The sequence below is a fragment of the Chinchilla lanigera genome, unplaced genomic scaffold (genome assembly GCF_000276665.1).
Source record: "Chinchilla lanigera isolate Chin_1 unplaced genomic scaffold, ChiLan1.0 scaffold00013, whole genome shotgun sequence".
NCBI classification, from domain to species: domain Eukaryota; kingdom Metazoa; phylum Chordata; class Mammalia; order Rodentia; family Chinchillidae; genus Chinchilla; species Chinchilla lanigera.
Genome location: NW_004955414.1, coordinates 4,203,402 through 4,221,296, shown reverse-complemented (window position 1 = coordinate 4,221,296; position 17,895 = coordinate 4,203,402). Strand labels below are relative to the sequence as shown.

At 33.5% G+C, this 17,895-nt stretch overlaps 1 protein-coding gene across 2 annotated transcripts in view; it reads right to left on the bottom strand.

The window, feature by feature from the left end:
- Nucleotides 1–1,264: 1,264 nt before the first annotated feature.
- The window catches only part of Nox4 (NADPH oxidase 4), a gene marked incomplete in the record, with an annotated part of 157,696 nt that continues 141,065 nt past the window's right edge, over nucleotides 1,265–17,895 (bottom strand). The window contains 3 exon segments of one of the 2 annotated variants that reach the window (XM_005379726.2): nucleotides 1,265–8,671; nucleotides 15,022–15,122; nucleotides 17,602–17,670. In XM_005379726.2, the coding sequence (XP_005379783.1) occupies nucleotides 8,551–8,671; nucleotides 15,022–15,122; nucleotides 17,602–17,670 (291 nt within the window). 2 annotated transcript variants of the gene reach the window in all.

Here is a 17,895-nt window from a genome sequence, read left to right as displayed (position 1 = left end):
CAGGAATCTACAAACATGACCTCTGCAGCAGAAACTACTTAAAATATGTTTTTACAGGTTTCATTTTCTAATAAAAAGACTGATGAAAAATTTTTATTGTCACATACTGTGATATTTTTGAGCTTCGGCAAACATATTCCTGACATAAGGTGATCGATATAAATAAGAAAAGGCATTATAGAGGAAATTTCAATCTTGAGAACTGAAGTATGCATCTAAATCTTCTTGATTTTCAGACCCTCCCCCAACACACACATGACCATTTCTTTCCCCCTTAACTTTTGTCTTCTTCACTCACTGGCTGCTGCTCATGAGCAGTTTTACAACACTGATGCTACTGAAGCGTGCACTCATGGCCCCGTAAAGCATAAAGCAACAATCAACATATGGAATGCAAGCACAGAGGTGATCATCTTGCCTTATAAATGCATTTGAACTTGACCGATGGAAATGTCCATTACAGAATGTATGACAGCCTTGTGAAAAACAAGGGTCAAAACACCACTGCAGGAAAGCACACTCTTTGGAAATAAATCACTGGAAAGATTGCAGCATGGTAAAAATTGAGAATAATTCAGTATCACATCGTGATGTAAACTGCTTAAACCCTATGACAAGTTACCATTATTAAACGTTCTTAGTTGGAACACTGAAGCTTCTGAGTTGACTTATAAATGACTTCTAAAGAAAATAATGAATAATAATTTAAGATAAGAGCATACATTTAGCAAATTGAGTAACACAATGTCTTTTGTTCTGAAAATATTTTTTCACCCTGCTAATGCAGGATTTTTTCAATCTTGCATACTGTTCTATGAGGATCATGGGACCTAATAGTGACCAGAGCATTTTTATGCAACCAGACCACTATAAAACGGTAGCTTTTCTGAAATCACAATCAACACAGAAACACGGAACAATTCCTTCAGGAAATTCAGGTTTGCACTTTACTCATGGGGGAATCCATTTTCAGATGCTGTCAGAACACTGGCTTCTAGGACAGAGATTATGACAAATGCTCATGTCTCCCCTATGTAAATGTCAGACAAACCTGAGATTTATGAGTTACTCCATACTTTAATTTTAGTATTTAGAACTGAACCCAATACCCTTGCACTTAGCTACATCCCCAACCCTTTATAAAGTGCTTCCTTTTGAGACAGTCTCTTGCTAAATTGCCAGACTGCCCCGGCTAGGCTGCTGTGGTGTGCTTGTCTCAGCTTCTCAGAGTACTGAGACGACAGGAAGGTGGCACCGCACCCAGTGAGAGTTACTCTTTTATTCTTTTTCATTTTGGGCGTTCAGAGATTTCAAAACAAAGAGATGACAACACATTGGAAAAAATGCAGAAGTTATTACATGGGCATAAATGCAGTGTACCCAAGATTTATTTAAAGTTAAAATCTTCTATTAACAAATAGAAAGGCTCACTGGATATCATATTTTCTGTGCAAAAAATCATACAATTTTTACATTTTAAAACTGCATACATATTTAGTATTAATTTTGATGGACTCAGTTATGAGAAATGGAGAATAATACCAAAACCAAACAAAAATTAAAACCCATATCCCAAACTCAGCATGCTAAATTTGGAGAACAGAATCTTACAATTTCAATTACATATACTGCTGAAAGGCAAATTACAAAGGAAAGTTGATAAGCCTAGAAATAAGGCCATTCTCAACATGGTTCAAAGGAACATTCCTTAAACATTACTTCTTTATTGTCTTCACATGCATGACCAGTTTGATCACTTGGCCTTTCATTAAGGTGAAAACTACACTATCCTAGCCTCAAAATCTTACTGAAAATTCTTAATTATTACTACCCAAAGTGTATAATTAATTTACAATAGAAGATGTAGGTATAACTTTGCCTACCTTTTAAGCACTAAGCCATTTTCTAAAACAATAAAGATTTTCTACAAATGTACTGTGACTTTACAGAAATAAAATACATATAAAAATAAATGCATTTTTCAATTTTTACAAGTATTGAACTTGATTTAGCACTTCCTCTCCAGCACTATATAACTTCACACTTCCACTTAACTAGATAAGAATCAAATGCCACACTGCATTGCTGCACATCTCACATTCTGATGGAAGGATGACACTTCCTCTCACTGGCAAGCCTGCCACCCCTGAATGCTATGAAAGTTCGACGGTGTTACTACAGATTATTATAGAATTTAATTTTCATTCAAGCAATTTCTTGCAAACCACCAAAACAATGTGCAAACACAATTTAAATACAAAAGTCTACAAAACAATGTGAGCTTTGGTTAAAACACATAACATGAAGAGTCTTCAGTAACAGAAGTAATAAATTTATTTCTATCTAAGAAAAAGTAGCTAGAATGCAATACATTTTTCCTTTATTGAATTATTTCTATTATTCAATAATCCTATTGAATTATTTCCAAGATATTACAATTAGTTTTAATTCAGTGAAATGTCTCATAAACAGGTACTTTTCCTACATCGTATCTTAAATGGGCAAGGTAACTTATATCATCCTCCAACAATTACTAATTCAATATTCATAAGTCAACACAACTATCTCCAGCAAAACTGGGCTGAAGTAAAATTAGCTAAGAGGAATTCAGAAGGCATGTACTAAACCAAAGGGAAGAGGCAGCTTTGTTTATGGGAGCTCTCAGAAAAAGACAGTGATGCTGCTTTGCCCATAGGTACTTCTCAGCTTGCCCAGAAAACAAAAGTAAATAGTAAATCTGCAGGTACAACAGAAAAAAAAAAAAACATACTTGTCTTCTTTTCTTAAAACAGCCCTTTATTCTACTGCTAATAAGAAATGACTACAGAAGTTTGCCCAGGATCTCACTCTCGTCACAGCCTTTCTGTTCCTTCCTCTGTACTCTTCTGCACTACATCCCTAGAAATAAGCCAGAGGTGGATATGATTTGTATTTTTAAATAAGTGCTACAGTATATTTCAAGGATGGAGGCTCCACATGTCCTGAGTCCTCACCTAGGGTGCTACTTACCTCAAAAACCACTGGGGAGGGTTGACTAAAATGCTAGCAACACTGGCCAATTTTCAGAGTGAAACAGCACTGCAGTCAATTATTTGAACTTTATAAAGCAATTTCTACAGTCTGCGCCACTGGTTTTAAAATAAATTCTAAAAAGTAGGGAATAAAATCTAGTGAAGACAATTTCTTGTGAATGCCATCTGATAAGCAGATCATCCTCATGTTTAAATAAAGGTACAGTAGCATCTGGGGCACATGCACCCCTGAGTCTAGACATGCCAAGCAGACTGAGAAACGGGTAATTCTCTAAAGCAGAAAACCCCAGGAACCTGGAGGACAAATGGGCCGCACCTCTAACCACGTACTGAAGAACATAGCATCGGTCACATTCCAACATACGTGCAGCATTTTACATTCCTCTAAGACAACTGGGGAGGAAAACAGATTCCACTGCTTTCTTCTTAGCCGATGTTGGCTGCAATGTATTTTTCAGCAGGTAAGCAAAGGCCCCATCTTGTGTGCTGCACAGATTTCTCACCACTGAAATAGATTACATAATCATACCAAATTGGTAACAAGGTTGAAATGAATGTGCTGTTATACGTGAACAGACACATCATTATGATAGAACAGAGCGAATTTGTTTCTTAATGCCTGCATTATTAAGAAGGTTTCTGTTCCCTGAGTGGAAGAATAGCTGTGAAGTATGACCTTGCAAAGACAAAATTTTAATGAACAGTATATGCGACAGAAGCAATGCACGATGCCCTCTTCTTTATTGCTATCTCTATTAAAGTATTTACTAGTGCTTGTCTCCATTTAACATCAGGTCTTCTCTAGGTCAAACAGCAGCTCATCAAAGCTGTGTTTCTTAAAGAAGCCTGATGATTCTGACCAAAGTAAAGCTTTTAAATTCCAGTACTAATGAAAATGTGAAAGACTTTGTAAAAGGAAACAAAGCACCACAATCTTTTATTTCTCAAATGACCACAGTTTTACCACATCTGAGCCTCTTTGAGGATATTAAAAACAAAAATAAAAACAAGTGAAAATGCTCAGTGAGGGATTATATGCAATTTTATGTCTTGTCATAGATTTTGTTAGTTCAGGTACAAACCTGGTGAATGTTTCACTTCACTGATAAATAAAACTAAAACAAGGCATGATTATCTGCTTAGGCATCAATATGACCTGCCATTCTCCAAAAATAAACATGTTACAATACAATATATTACAACACAAAAAAGAAAAGTGTAAGTATGTCCTGCTACATTGAATAATTTTTCTTTGATTCTTTTCTCTTTATTACCTTGCTTCTCTGAAAATTTTATTACACTTACCAGCTCTTAAATATGCTGCCTAGCCCCGTTTTTAAGATACTGCTATCTATTCTAAAGAAATACTATTTAACTTCTGGTAAATAATATAACTCTTTTCTCTTTTAATGGATTCTCCTATATATTGGAAAATGTCTGCTTCTTTGTTCTGGAAAACTTTGCCTTCCTTTTGCACCTCTGGCCTTTGAAAATAGCATGGAATAAAATAAAGAAGTTGGGGCAATGAATGGTACGCTCCTACAGAGGGAAACAGTGTTCTTACTGCTCTGTGGTGGATGGAATGAAAGGCCAGTCTCATTACACTTGATTTCATTATTTCCTGTCTCACTAGTTTTAAAAATGCTCTTTTCTCCTGGACAAGAAACAAGCAATAGTCACGTGAACAGGTAAATATAACTACTTATTTGTTAGCATAAACTTCTCAGTTGGGGGGTAGGGATATAGCTCAGTGGCATAAGTGCCTGCTTGGCAAGTGCAAGGTGATGAGTTCAATTCCCGGTACTGCAAAAAAGAACCACCTTTTTAGTCGGTAGTTTAAAAGCTGGCAAAGTTACAACTTTCATCTATGAACTTAGGTTAAAACTATAGATTTAACATTTCCTAGAAACTTTACGACTATATATTTTTCCAGTGCAAAGCTCTGGAGAATCTAATATTGATAGCAAAATTGTTAAATTTAAAAGCGGTAGCTGAAAGTAGGTTCTAAAAGGCAAAATACAAGACTAATAAATTTAGAATCAGAAGACAGATTAGGAAGAATGTAATTTTCTGCATCTGCACCTGAAATTAATCATCTTACTTCCTCCCAATATTAAATAGGGATTGTTTACAGAGAGATACCAACTAACAAGACTAGATAATTTATTAAACATATAGTTCAAGGGGAAGGGGAAACAGTCCTTCAATAGCACAGATGAGAACCATTGAGCACTAGTCTTAGCTATACTACAAACCTGACAGATGTCTTAAAACAAGTTCCTGTCTCTCTTTGGACATCAGCTTCCTCTGCAGAACAATACTCCTAACCTCAGCATTTTATATTTCTGTAATGTAAATGAATTTGGAACTCCTCTAGCTAGCATAGCAAAAAGAAACTGTCATAAGCATCAATTTAATGATTTGTCCCATTGGTTTGTTAAGAAAAATCACTGGGCAGCTGGTATAGTCATCCTTAAAAAAAAAATCTAAAAAAATCTTTTTGTTAAAAGTATCTCCTTTTAACATAAAGATTACTCTTCAGAACCTGCATTATCTATAGATGACAAAAGTTCTTTCATTCTGTAACAAACCTCTTGAAGAGTATCATAATTTAAATCCATCGCCTTCTGTAAGTACTCAAAATAAAGATTGATATGGGAAATTATAAATAACATGGTTATATAAATTAAATCACGTTAGCCTATGCCTTGTCTACATTGCTTTTATTCCTACTTTTAAATGTCTATACTAATACAATCACTCAGCTGACATTTTCAAGGCACTAGATGAGAATTACCAAGCATTTCATTTTTGTGTGAAACTATTCTTAAAAAGCAAACTTAATTCCAAATATGTGTAACTATGTATTACATGTTTATTTACCTACATATGTGTAATAATGTAAGGTCTTTTAGTATTATTTATGTGTAAAATCACAGTCCTCCCTGCATAAATAAGGAGATCCAAGAAGACCAAAAGCTAATGAAAGATACTGAATTCTTTGTCTGGGGACAGACAAAGAGACTTGTTTGTCCACAAAATGAATTTGTTAGTATAATAATATAAAAATTTGGTATTTTCTTACAAAAGAAAAGAAATGGATGGGTTAAAATGATGATAGTGATAGTCATTTTCCCCAGAGGTTCTAATGACTGTCTGTGGACCCCACAAACTCATAAGTAATGTGTTGTGTTTCATCCTATGCAAGTTGATGGTTCTTAAAAAGACACACTATGCAAAAAAGGTAACGTCCAAATAAGAAATCTTAACCTTAGCATTAGAATTCATTTGGCAGAGTCACACAATGAGCCCATGACATTAATAGCACCAGAACCCAAATTCCTGAATTTATCATGCTAATGTTTATTTGAATGCTAATTCCAGACAAATAGATTGTGTTTCTTAAGCTTGCACTCTCTCGTGAACAGATGCTGCTGCTTTATTTGTTGCGAAGGCAAAGTGAGTTTCTAAGAAGTTTACAGACACCATTTCAATTTTAATATTTATTGCCACTAAAATGAGTCACTTAGACTTTTAAGACAAGAATTATTCCCATGAAATCCCTCAAAACAATGCAAAGTTCTCTAACATGTGTGTGATGAAGATTTAATTTCATTCCCATCCATAGCAACAAAAATTAACTAAGTTTAACACTTTACATTTGAATCTCTACTGGAATGTAGAATGGGAAAGGATGTTCATCTAGCATGGCAGACCTACTCGGAAATACCAGCTTTCTTTCAGAAAACTTGTCTTACTGAGATTAGATGCTTTAATATAATTACTTAAATAACATATTATTACTAAAATGTCAGTATTGCACATCAAGCTAGAATAATTTAAATTTCTTTTCACTAGTTATTTCTGCTATGCTGCCTTCAAGAAAATTCTTTTTCAACTAGAAAGTATAACCAAGGTGCACTGGCTAAATCTGCCAGAGCACTGCACAGTTCCCATCATTTTTTTCTGACTTTCTTTCAACAGAAGGGAAAAGAAAGAACTCCAAGGAAAAGAAGAAATATCGGCAAACAAATATGGTATGGCCAGTCAAAGCTAGATGGTTCAGCATGCTTGATTGCTACTGGTGAGTTAAACAGAGAATGACAGTAGCACTTATCATGCCACGTTGTACGCAAGAGTTTAACAAAGGCAAGGCAAATCAGACTGCTGATTTCAGCAATATGTTATATTTGATTGCAATTCATAGGTGTATACTAAACAAAATCAATCAATAAATTGAATAAATGCCTTAATTTTTAAGGTAGAAAAATGGACTTGCTTTTTCCTCTGAACAAAGACTATAGTAGTCAAGGACCCTAACATCACAGAATCACACAGCATAGTCCCAGTGATAACATTAAGCCGAGTAATGTTCCAAGATACCAGATAGTGCTACAGAAACATGACTTATTCTAAGATTAATTTGAACAATCAATAAAGTATTTCTGTGTTTGTTGAAAATAAAGTAGCAGTTGCCTATTCAGGAACATGACTGTACTTTCAGTGTCTCCACAATAAATCCCTGTGTGACCCAGAGGAGAGCTTGTACTTCAGTGCCTGGTCACAGATATGCTGCTCTTTGGTCTAAAAGTGCAAATTATAAGGAACACTTCAAGTGCTTCAAAACTAAGACAAATTATATCTTGGGGGAAAAACATGAAAAACTGAAGCCAATATGCTAAAAAAGTAAGTAAGTCATTAGCATATACATGCCAATTACTTATTTATAAATGACATATATGTAACACTTTATAATTTATAGTAATGATATTTTAATTACTATGTTATAATAATAGGTTATGTAAATTGGAGATAAAAAAGACTTATTAAATCATTGTGTCTGTCTGACTCATGCTAAGGGAAGGCAGGTTTCCCTAAAGAGAGGAAAGAAAGAAAAATATAAAAGCACATACTATATCAATATCTACAGAAGATTCAACCATAGATCTCAAGTGGAGGTATTAGTATCAGTAGTGAGGAAGTTAGATATCAGCACAAGTACCCGTATCAATACAGAGCTGTGTACTGCATTTTCAAACATTGAATATATTTTCCTGCAGCATTTCAAAATTAAAGCTACTATGCTCATATACAATGTTGAAAATATAATCTGATATTCAAAGAATATTTAATTTTGTTCAATCTTGTATTTGTTCAACCAAAAACAATTTAGAGAGGACGACAGCTATCATCTTCAGAGTAAGCTAGTTGACTCCTCACTAGGGAATGTTGAATCTACCATAAAAATCAACAGTGTGTATCTAATTATGGTCTTTTAATTTGATCATCAAGAACTGAATCAACACATCAAATACTCTTTGGGGCCTCTTTGGTTCTAGATTAAACATGTAATGTGACCTGTCATCTTACCACATTCTCTGCATTTTCAATTTAAATAATCATAAATAAGAAAACCTTTCTATTCTTTGGCACAAAACAAGTGTTTGATTCAGTTGAGTTCAAGTCTTAAAAACAGCACTCATTCTTTCTTTAATGTGTTGGTTCAACTCAGAAGTTTTCAGCTGAAAGATTCTTTATTGTATTCAAATTTTGTCCCATATGAGTTGCTCTGGTTACTCAGTTTATGAAGAGTCTTGGAAATTGAATTTGGTCCACAGCAGAAAACACCAACTGTTTTCCTGGAAAGAACAAAAGAAGTGAAAAATCAGTAAGAAAATTAGGCAGAACATAACAAAAAGAATGCTTTGTAGGTATGGATTTAAGGTATTTATGAAGTTAATTTTTGTTACTTTGTATACTTTGCCAATTATTTCCAAATATAAATAACCACCAGAAAAATATTTTATTCACATTATTCTTTTCATATTAGAATACAGAAAACAATTTTAAATATAACTCTAAGTACAAATTTGCTCATGGTCAGACAGAATCTGAGGAATGTCCTGTAGGTTTTTTCATTACGTGTTATTGATAAGGCCAGAAACCATAGAAAGAGAAGCAAGTGATAGAGGGTAACTGGTAAACACACTTGACCACGGCACTTTTTCTTTCAGTAGGCGCTTAACACACGTTTTTCCTAATGTTCCTCAAAGACTTATATGAGCAATAATAATTAAGGGTTGAGAGAAAGGATACATGACAATTTGGTAGGATAATTTTAAATGATTAATTTGCATTCATGAGGAAGTACAACACATTAATCTGCAGACATTTTTCTCCTTATGTGCATACTGTAATAACTGTAACAAATGCCAAGCCAATTTTATTATTCTTTAACATAAAATTTTAGTAGTCAGATAATATGTATCCTTAGCAAATAGACTAAATATATCTCAAAAACTAATAACATTTCAAATTGATCTCTCTTCAGACTTTATTGAGTTGCATTGGCTTCTTCCTATGATATCAAAATGATTAACATTTTCTTAGACCAATGCAGTATGTATTCATTGTCTTAGAATAATTGGTCTTGCAGAAAAAAGGCAATGAATCTATTTAAATGCATAGGAAAAAAATTATACTAAATAATGAAAAAATGTTTTCACCTTAAAAAATGTGAAGCAAAACTGTGAAAGTAAAACTGTTACTGCCCTGTTGGGAAAATGGAGACTGCATTTACTTTCTGCATTGAAAAACTAAACAAAGGGCTTGGGGTGCTGTTCAGTGTACAGCACCTGCTCAGCATGTGCAAGAGCCTGGGTTTTGTCCCTAGAGTGGCAAAAAAGAAAAAACCAAACAACAAACACACTCCTAGAAAAACACAAAACACATGAAACAAGTATTTTCAGACACTGGGCAACAGGCAGCACATACACACGACCCTTGAGGTGGGATGCCGGGATTTAAATCTCTGTCTATTACCCAGAGACAATCGTTATGCTGCAGCACAGACAGGGAAAACTCAAGAAATCTCATTAAGTTGAAGAGACAAAGAATGGAGTTCAGAGGTCGGTGGAGGCCAAAATAGCTAGTCTATGCAACAGAACATAGAATAGAAACGGGAGCCATCTAAAGTCTAGAGTCCTGTGGAGGCACATCCTCCAGTCTCTGACTGAACACTGATCCGCTCGTGTATGAGACCACACGAATACGGCTACAGAATTGCCAGGGGTGTGCACGCACAGAGCAAAGGTCACACAGAGAGGCAGCGAGAGGGCACCTGTCTTCACGATAAAGATGGAGTCCTCAGAGGAAACCAGCTCCCTAGCACCTTGATCTTTAATTTCCAGCCTGTCAGATGTAGTCAAAGTTATTCTTAGGAGGAAATTTATAGTAGTAACTACTTTTCCCAGCAATGAGAGGTCTGAAGCCAATGAGCGATGGTCCACCCTTCAGAAACAAATTAAAGTGTCAATTTAATTCAAAGTGAGCAGAAAGAATAGAATAAAAAGTATGAAAATAAATGACTTTATATTTAACAATACTTGGTTTTAACTTAAGTTAAAGCCATAGTGTGGTTTCCATTAAAATGAGAAGAGAAAGAGTGATTTTGTTTGTTTCTTTGTACAGATTCTGTCCCACTACATAATAGCAATAAAATAGCCTTATTTTCTTTCACAGGGCAATTACTGTTCTTTTTAAATTTATTTTTTAGATTTTTCAGATTTCCTAAAATCTTCTTTTAAATACTAAATAATTAAGTCATTATTTTTAAAATATTTGTGATGTTTTTCTTTGTATTTTCTTTCCAATTTTTATCTTTTTTCTGTGATTTGATGAGTTCCTAAATGTCAGTGACATAATTAAATCCTACAACCTCTTTAATATCTATAATTAATCTTTACACTCTATTTGCACCAGCTTTGAACTAGAGTGCAGTAATTATCTAGAAATTTATCTACAAAACTTCAATGAGATTGATGGAGAGATTTAAAGTATTAAGCAGAGAATGTCGCTGATAGTAAATGGTGGAAATTAGATTTATAAATGTGCTATACATTTGTATATAATTTCGTAGTTTGTCAATATTTGCTTTTCTATACAGATTTGAAAAAAGTGCAGTTTCACACAGTGAGAACTTTGCTCTTTTTATTAGAGCCATAACATTTGAGTAACTTGTCCCAAGCATAGGAGCAAAGGTGAAAGACTGAACCTAGATCTGCTTAACTTGTACTAATTTGAAAACACTGAGGCCACAAAATAAAATCATCTCAAACACCTTATCAAAATAATCCTTTCTACCTTTGCATAATGTACATATTCAGCAGCTTAAAATTTAATGCATATTATAATGACAATCAATAGAAAATTAAATGTGGGTTAGGTATAAATATTTTCTAGCAGATTATTAAATACTAAGGAGTTTTCAAAGCAACAGAGCATATTTTTTAAAAGTGACTTCTGCAGCAACATACACAGTAAGTATTAGTTTCACATAGTGTCTCTTTGCCAATCCATCTTCCAAAAGAGACATGAAAAATGAGATTAGCCATCTTTCTATTTAGGATAAACCAAATATGCCCAGCTATAAAACTCCCATTGTACCTCCACTCGGGAGATTTGGATTCGGGTCTGAATTCTGATTCATTAATTATAGCTTTCAACAAATCATTATCTTTTGGGGTTTCCACTTTCATTTGTAAAATGATGATGAGAGCAGAGTCCGTTCAAAAGTTCCTTTGCTCCCCATCATCGTTTAATGTCATCATGTGGTTCACTTTCTGAGTTTAACACAAAAGAAAAGAATCACTCCATCTGCATGCGGAAAGTAAATTAACCTATCTTTCTGGTTTGGGTAGGGCAGTATCTGAATGTCCATATACTTTGAGCCAGTAATTCCATTTTAAGATTCTAACACACTGTAATAACCTTATAGGAGGAAATTTGTACAAAGATGTTATTTTAACACTGTTTGTAACAGAAAAAAATGAAAGGTAACCTAAATACCCATAATTAGGGTATAATGGTCAGATTATTCATATTTGATACTATTGTGAGGTAAAATTACACTTAAATTATCCATGATCAGTATATGAATGTATCACTTAAAAGCAAGTCAATGAATTGTAAACTGTAGATTCATCTGACTTTTTATTAGTGTACAAGGTATATATTTTTCAAATATATGTACCTATACACATACATATATGTATATAACATACAAATATTTACCTGTAGGAATATACATTTACACATGTACAGTATTCTGTAAGAATATGTAACATAGAATTATCAATCGTTTCTTTTGGATCCAGCTGTTTAATTTAAATTTCTATATCATATACTAAGTAAATCCTACAGATTTGACAGTTGTTTTCTGGAAATTAAGAATTGATACCCAGCATAAAGTATTTAAAAAGTTGAATGTATATGGCCCTCATCCCTAAGTTTATATGGTATTTCAGCTATTTATGTATATGAAGTTAAACAAAATATTCCATAACTTTTATTTATATCATGCCTATTGTCCAATTAATGAACCCTTAAGACGTTGATCTATTCTTCCTAAGAATTTTATATAAAAATCGTTCAAAAATAATGGATTTTAGGTGCTTATCCTACAACAAACACACAAAGTGAAGAATTGTGCAAATTTTCAACAATAACTGGTGCACATTTGCCCTTCTTAACCAGCTTTGCTGTTTCAAGAAAAAGCAAAGTACTGAATAAGCATGCAAAGGCACTCTAAAACATGATCAGCATAACAAATGAGAGTTCTTACAAGCTGACCAAAACAAAAGCAATAATCCTAATCTAATTTCCTGTAAATGGTTCTCTGCTGTCTGGGGCTTTCATTTCCAAACTGAACAGTCTACCGCAGTTTTTTGCGATGTACTCTGAAGACCAATAAGAGAATGGTTATCAGAGTCCTTAAATGTCATTACAGAGGAACATGGTGGTGCATAACATGAGCCAATGGGCATGACAAGATTATGGCAGCACAGGTAGATGTCACTGCAGAAAGATGGGGAAAGAATGTAGTCAAAATTGGGTTACTATCATGTATTCTCTACAGCTCACCTTCACTAGCACCCTGAATGTCACAAAAGATCTCTGCTTCACAAATGCTCCTTCTCTTCTCCTCAAAAGCTTATCATGGGAAAAGAATGCTATAGAAGTGGTTTCAAACAAGTCTGCAATCTGAAGTATATGTAACTTTAATTATTTAAATTTTGCATCTTGAACTCTACTTCATAACTTTTAAAACAAAATTTTTGATGGTGGAGGCAGGGGCCATCTTGAGACAGTGATACTTTCAGTGTAAAAAAAACTTTTTTTTCATCTAAAAATTTAGATTCTTCAAAACTCTCCATCTTAAAAAAAAAAAAAAACTCTCCATCTAATATGCTAGCACGTACACTTACAATTAAACATCCTTTGATGTTTATCAAAATACACTTTTAAAATTGTGAATTACTCACCTATATCCATACACTGCACACTGACATTTCACTCAAGAATGGATCACACATCTGATGTTCGTTCCATTTGATTATATTACTGTATTTGCTGCCAGTTGCATAAAAACATAGCACATACAATTTTGCTTGGTACACAGTATGTGGTAAAGATAATAACTATGTGGGTGGGTTAAGTATTTTTTACATTATACTTTTTATTGTTATTTCAAAATGTTCTATTTGTTTAAAAAAATGTTTACTATAACACAGCATGCTGCATTACACCAGAAGCAGCTTCATATCTCTCTTGTTTCCTGTGAATCTTAATTGCATCCTTTTCTCTTGATGTTGATTTAATCTAGTGTTGTTTGTGTAGTGCAGTAGAAGCAATAAGCTATTCTATATGTGTATATAATTATGTACCTACATAAATGAAAATACTATATATATATATATGGTATAATATACCATATAGCATAGGTATATAGTAGGTTATACCATTAGCTTTGGGTAAATTTGCTCTACAACATTTACACAATAATATTGCTCAAAGATATACTTCTCAGAACATGTCTATGTCATCAATGACTATACATACTAATTATAATGATAACCCAAATCAGAAGAAATACAACCCTGCACGCTTACGTTCAAAAGTGAAATCATGTATGTACATTCTTATCACAGGATGGTTAAGTTAGCAATAAAAGTATGATCAGTTCAAATGTAAAAATACACTGAATAGTGGTAGAATTTTCTGAGTTAATAGAATAGAAATGCAAGTTCAAAAGAAAAAGTATGACCTACAATTCCAAGTGCTGAGGAATTTGTTTGTGCATCTTTATAATAAATGATGTTGATAACAAGCAATTATGATGTTCATATTGTAGGTACTATGTTTAAAGGAATTACTTTGTAAAATGTTAACACTGGCAATATGTTAAAAATCTTTTGCAACCATTTAAACTTATGATGAAACTATTTACATGTAAACTTAAAAAGCTGTGATGGGTATAGTTTCCAAAATCCTTTAGGAATTCTTTTGTATCACTGCTGTGAACCATGATAATTTTACCAGAGATGAATGGGTTGGCCAGGGTGTGTCATAAAATAAATGTTTTTGCTTAAACAGTAATGTATTGAGATCATAAATACGTAGTCTATAAGGTTAAGATTCTTGATATAGTTTCCAAGAAGAAAGATTATGTGTGGAAATATTTTTGCTTTAGTGAGTTCATATTATAATGAAAAAGATTTTTAATGCATTGTAATAAAGTGTAAACATTTAATTTTTGAATGTATATACATTGCTATATATATTGGTAAGGTTGCCTTTTTGCCAATATGATCTTGAAAAACTTTTCCATAATTTCTTCATATATGTTGTGGGGATAAATACCTATTTTTAAATGAGTCTACCTAAATTTAAGAGTAAGAGTCTCATTCATAACAACAACTATTTTTAAGGCCAATTCTAATTATTTGACGTTGCATATATACAGGGTGATATCTAGCGTGGTTTCTCTTTTGATTATGAGAGTAATTTAAATGTTTTTGTAATCTGTAAGTTGACTTATGCAGCATCTTTACTTATTTATGCAGCATCTTTAAGCACTGCCTGTGGTAGTTTTGTAATATTTTAATTTGATCATTAGCCATGTCAAATGCTTCTGAGCTACAGTACTTACCCTCTGTTACATTTTGCTATTTCATCAAAAAGAAGTCTCCATTGAGGACGTCCAATATAGAGTCTTGAATTCAATGCATGGTATTTTTCTCCAATTATGTTCTGCCAAAATGGAAAGAGTATGTGTTATATCAGTCAGATTTGGATTCACAACTCTTTTCTCTAAAATCAGTTTTGCAGGTGCTATGTCTTCCTATCAAATTGCTATGATAGAAAGAATGTACATAGTGGAAACCTATTAAGTAAAATGATTCCAAAGTATCATTTCCTTCTTTTCCTTTAAAATCCCTTATCTTGTCAAATGCCATTTTTCACAATTGGCTGACTTTCCTAGGCTTTAACTAGCCACACACCCAAAAAAAAGTGCAGTGCATGAGAATGCTGTTTACCGGCTCACTCAGTCTCAAAAGGTTCAGCACATAAATGTCAACGAAATATTTGTCCACACAAATTAAAGTTGTCATATTTGACTTATTAGATGAGTAAATCACCACAAATTGTCATCATAAATTTGGGGAAACTATCCTAGAGAAGACAGCCTGGGACAGCGCGGTTCCAAATCTGACTCCATCAATAAATGACTGTTAATGGCCCAGTGTTTGCAATTAGCAGAATATTAGATCTGCATCCACAGTGAAAAGTGAAAATGAAGTGTAATGAAAAGAGAAAGTTGGTTGCAGGCAGATAAGCTAAGAAACAAGGATAGTTTTACTCTGTAAATTAATTACAATGATACCATGAGGAAAGATGATACTAACTTACTTTACGAGTGTGGTGAAATGAAATAGTTTTTAACATTGCAAATAAAGTAGAAATCTAACTTATTTGGAGGTAACTGACAAGCATTCATATTTTTACTCAAAACATTGTGAAAATGTATGATGGGAAATATCAGAAAGCCTGGGAAAGCATCCACACCCAGATCTATTGCTTTTCGCAACTCTTTAATATTATCTCTAATTTCTTCATCTGCAAAATGGGGACAGTCATGCCAACTGCTCCAATCTGTTGAAGTTACACAAGGTAATGCATGTGAAATTTGTAGCAGTGTCTAGAAGAGTAAAATAAATATTATATGATGGGTATCACACAGTTTTTCTGGAAATTAACTGTACTTAACTGTATATGACTCATCTTCTCTCTCCAAACATAACTTTTAAAAATACTTTTTATTTTAAAAATTAAAAAAACAACAAAACAACAATGAAGACAAAACCAAAACAACACAAAAACAACAAAAACAATTCATGACCTCAAAACAAAATGATAGGAATTAACAATGTTTGCTACACTACATACTGTTATCTTCACTGAAGTTGCTCAGTCCACCAAACATAAGAATATAAGATTAATCAAACAAAGACAGTAACAAGTCATAAAAAAAAATTGGAAATGATGCAGAGCTTCACCATACAAGATGGTAGAAGTTCAACAATGGCTCTAATACTGCATATGGTTATTTTCAGATCAGTCATTCTGATTACCAGATTCAAGCGTGCAGAATTGGTCAAGAAAAAAGAAAATTTTAAGCACTGACTGTTCCTTTCAGTAAACTGCAGACATCAGCAATGCACCTATCCCAGCTATCTTTATATATACATATAAATTTTGTTTTTCATTTAGCAAAGACCAAAATAACAAAAACAAATACATAAACAAAACAGCATAGACAGCAATAAAAATGATACAGAATTTCAAAACATGGTGATAGGATAGTAACAATGGTTGTTATATTACATACTGTCATCATCAAAATGGCTGCACATATAACCACATATAGGCATGCAAGATTGATCAAAAATTACCCATTAACAATTCCTTTCAATAAGCCAAAAGATATTAGTAGTACAACTATCCTGCTTTCCTGTGTATACATACACATATGTTTTCCTCTGCCTTCTTCCTTTTTCCTTTCCCCTCCTTCATCCCATTTCTCCTTCCTATTTGAGCAGTTTCTTTTCCCTTTCACAATATCTATTGTACTTCTCAGATTTTATTTACTCTTTCAGGTTCTTATAGCAGGGAGGAAATACGACGTTTACACATGTGAATCTGATTTATTTCACTAATGAGTAGTTTTTGCACATCAAAAGAAATCACCAACAGGGTGAAAAGAAAACCCATGAATTGGGAAAAAATTTTAGCCAACTGTCTCTCAGACAAAGGACTCCTGTCTAGAACATATAAAGAATTTAAAAAATCAGGCCCCCAAAATTCAAAGACCCAATACAAGAATGGGCATCTGAGATGAATATAACTTGTAGCAGATGAATAAAACCACAATATTGTGCATGTACAGCCTGATCTACAGAAATAATAAACTTGCAGCAATACTGAAGAGCAGGGAAATGAACCCAAAAGGTCTGCTCCAGCCAGGTCGGAGGAGGACAATTGAAAGACAAAATAAGGTTGACTTTAAGGACAAGCTATCAGTTTTCTGAATGGAATCCAAAGGAGGCTTTCCTGGAGGACACTCCTGCTCAAACCACCTACAGCACTTTTCTTCTACCATAGCTCCCACAGTAAATCTTCTGTTATCATGAGGCTTGCTGTTTAATTAACAATGGCACCCAGTACATACCTGTATCCCATCTGTTTGACTAAGGTACAGCTGGATATTGACATAGTCAGGTCTGTTCTCTTGCCAAAACTGAGAAAACATTAAAAATGAATAAACTTATTAAAATTCTTTCTATATTTTCAGATTTTCTTCTAGTCTAATGTATATGATTCTATAATGCAACACATAACTTGGCTTATGGCAAACATTTAAAGCCAATGAAACATATATGTATATGCATATAGTATATAGACAGATAAACAGACTGAGGACGAATTTTAACTTTAATAACTTGTCCTGCCTTATTGACAAAAA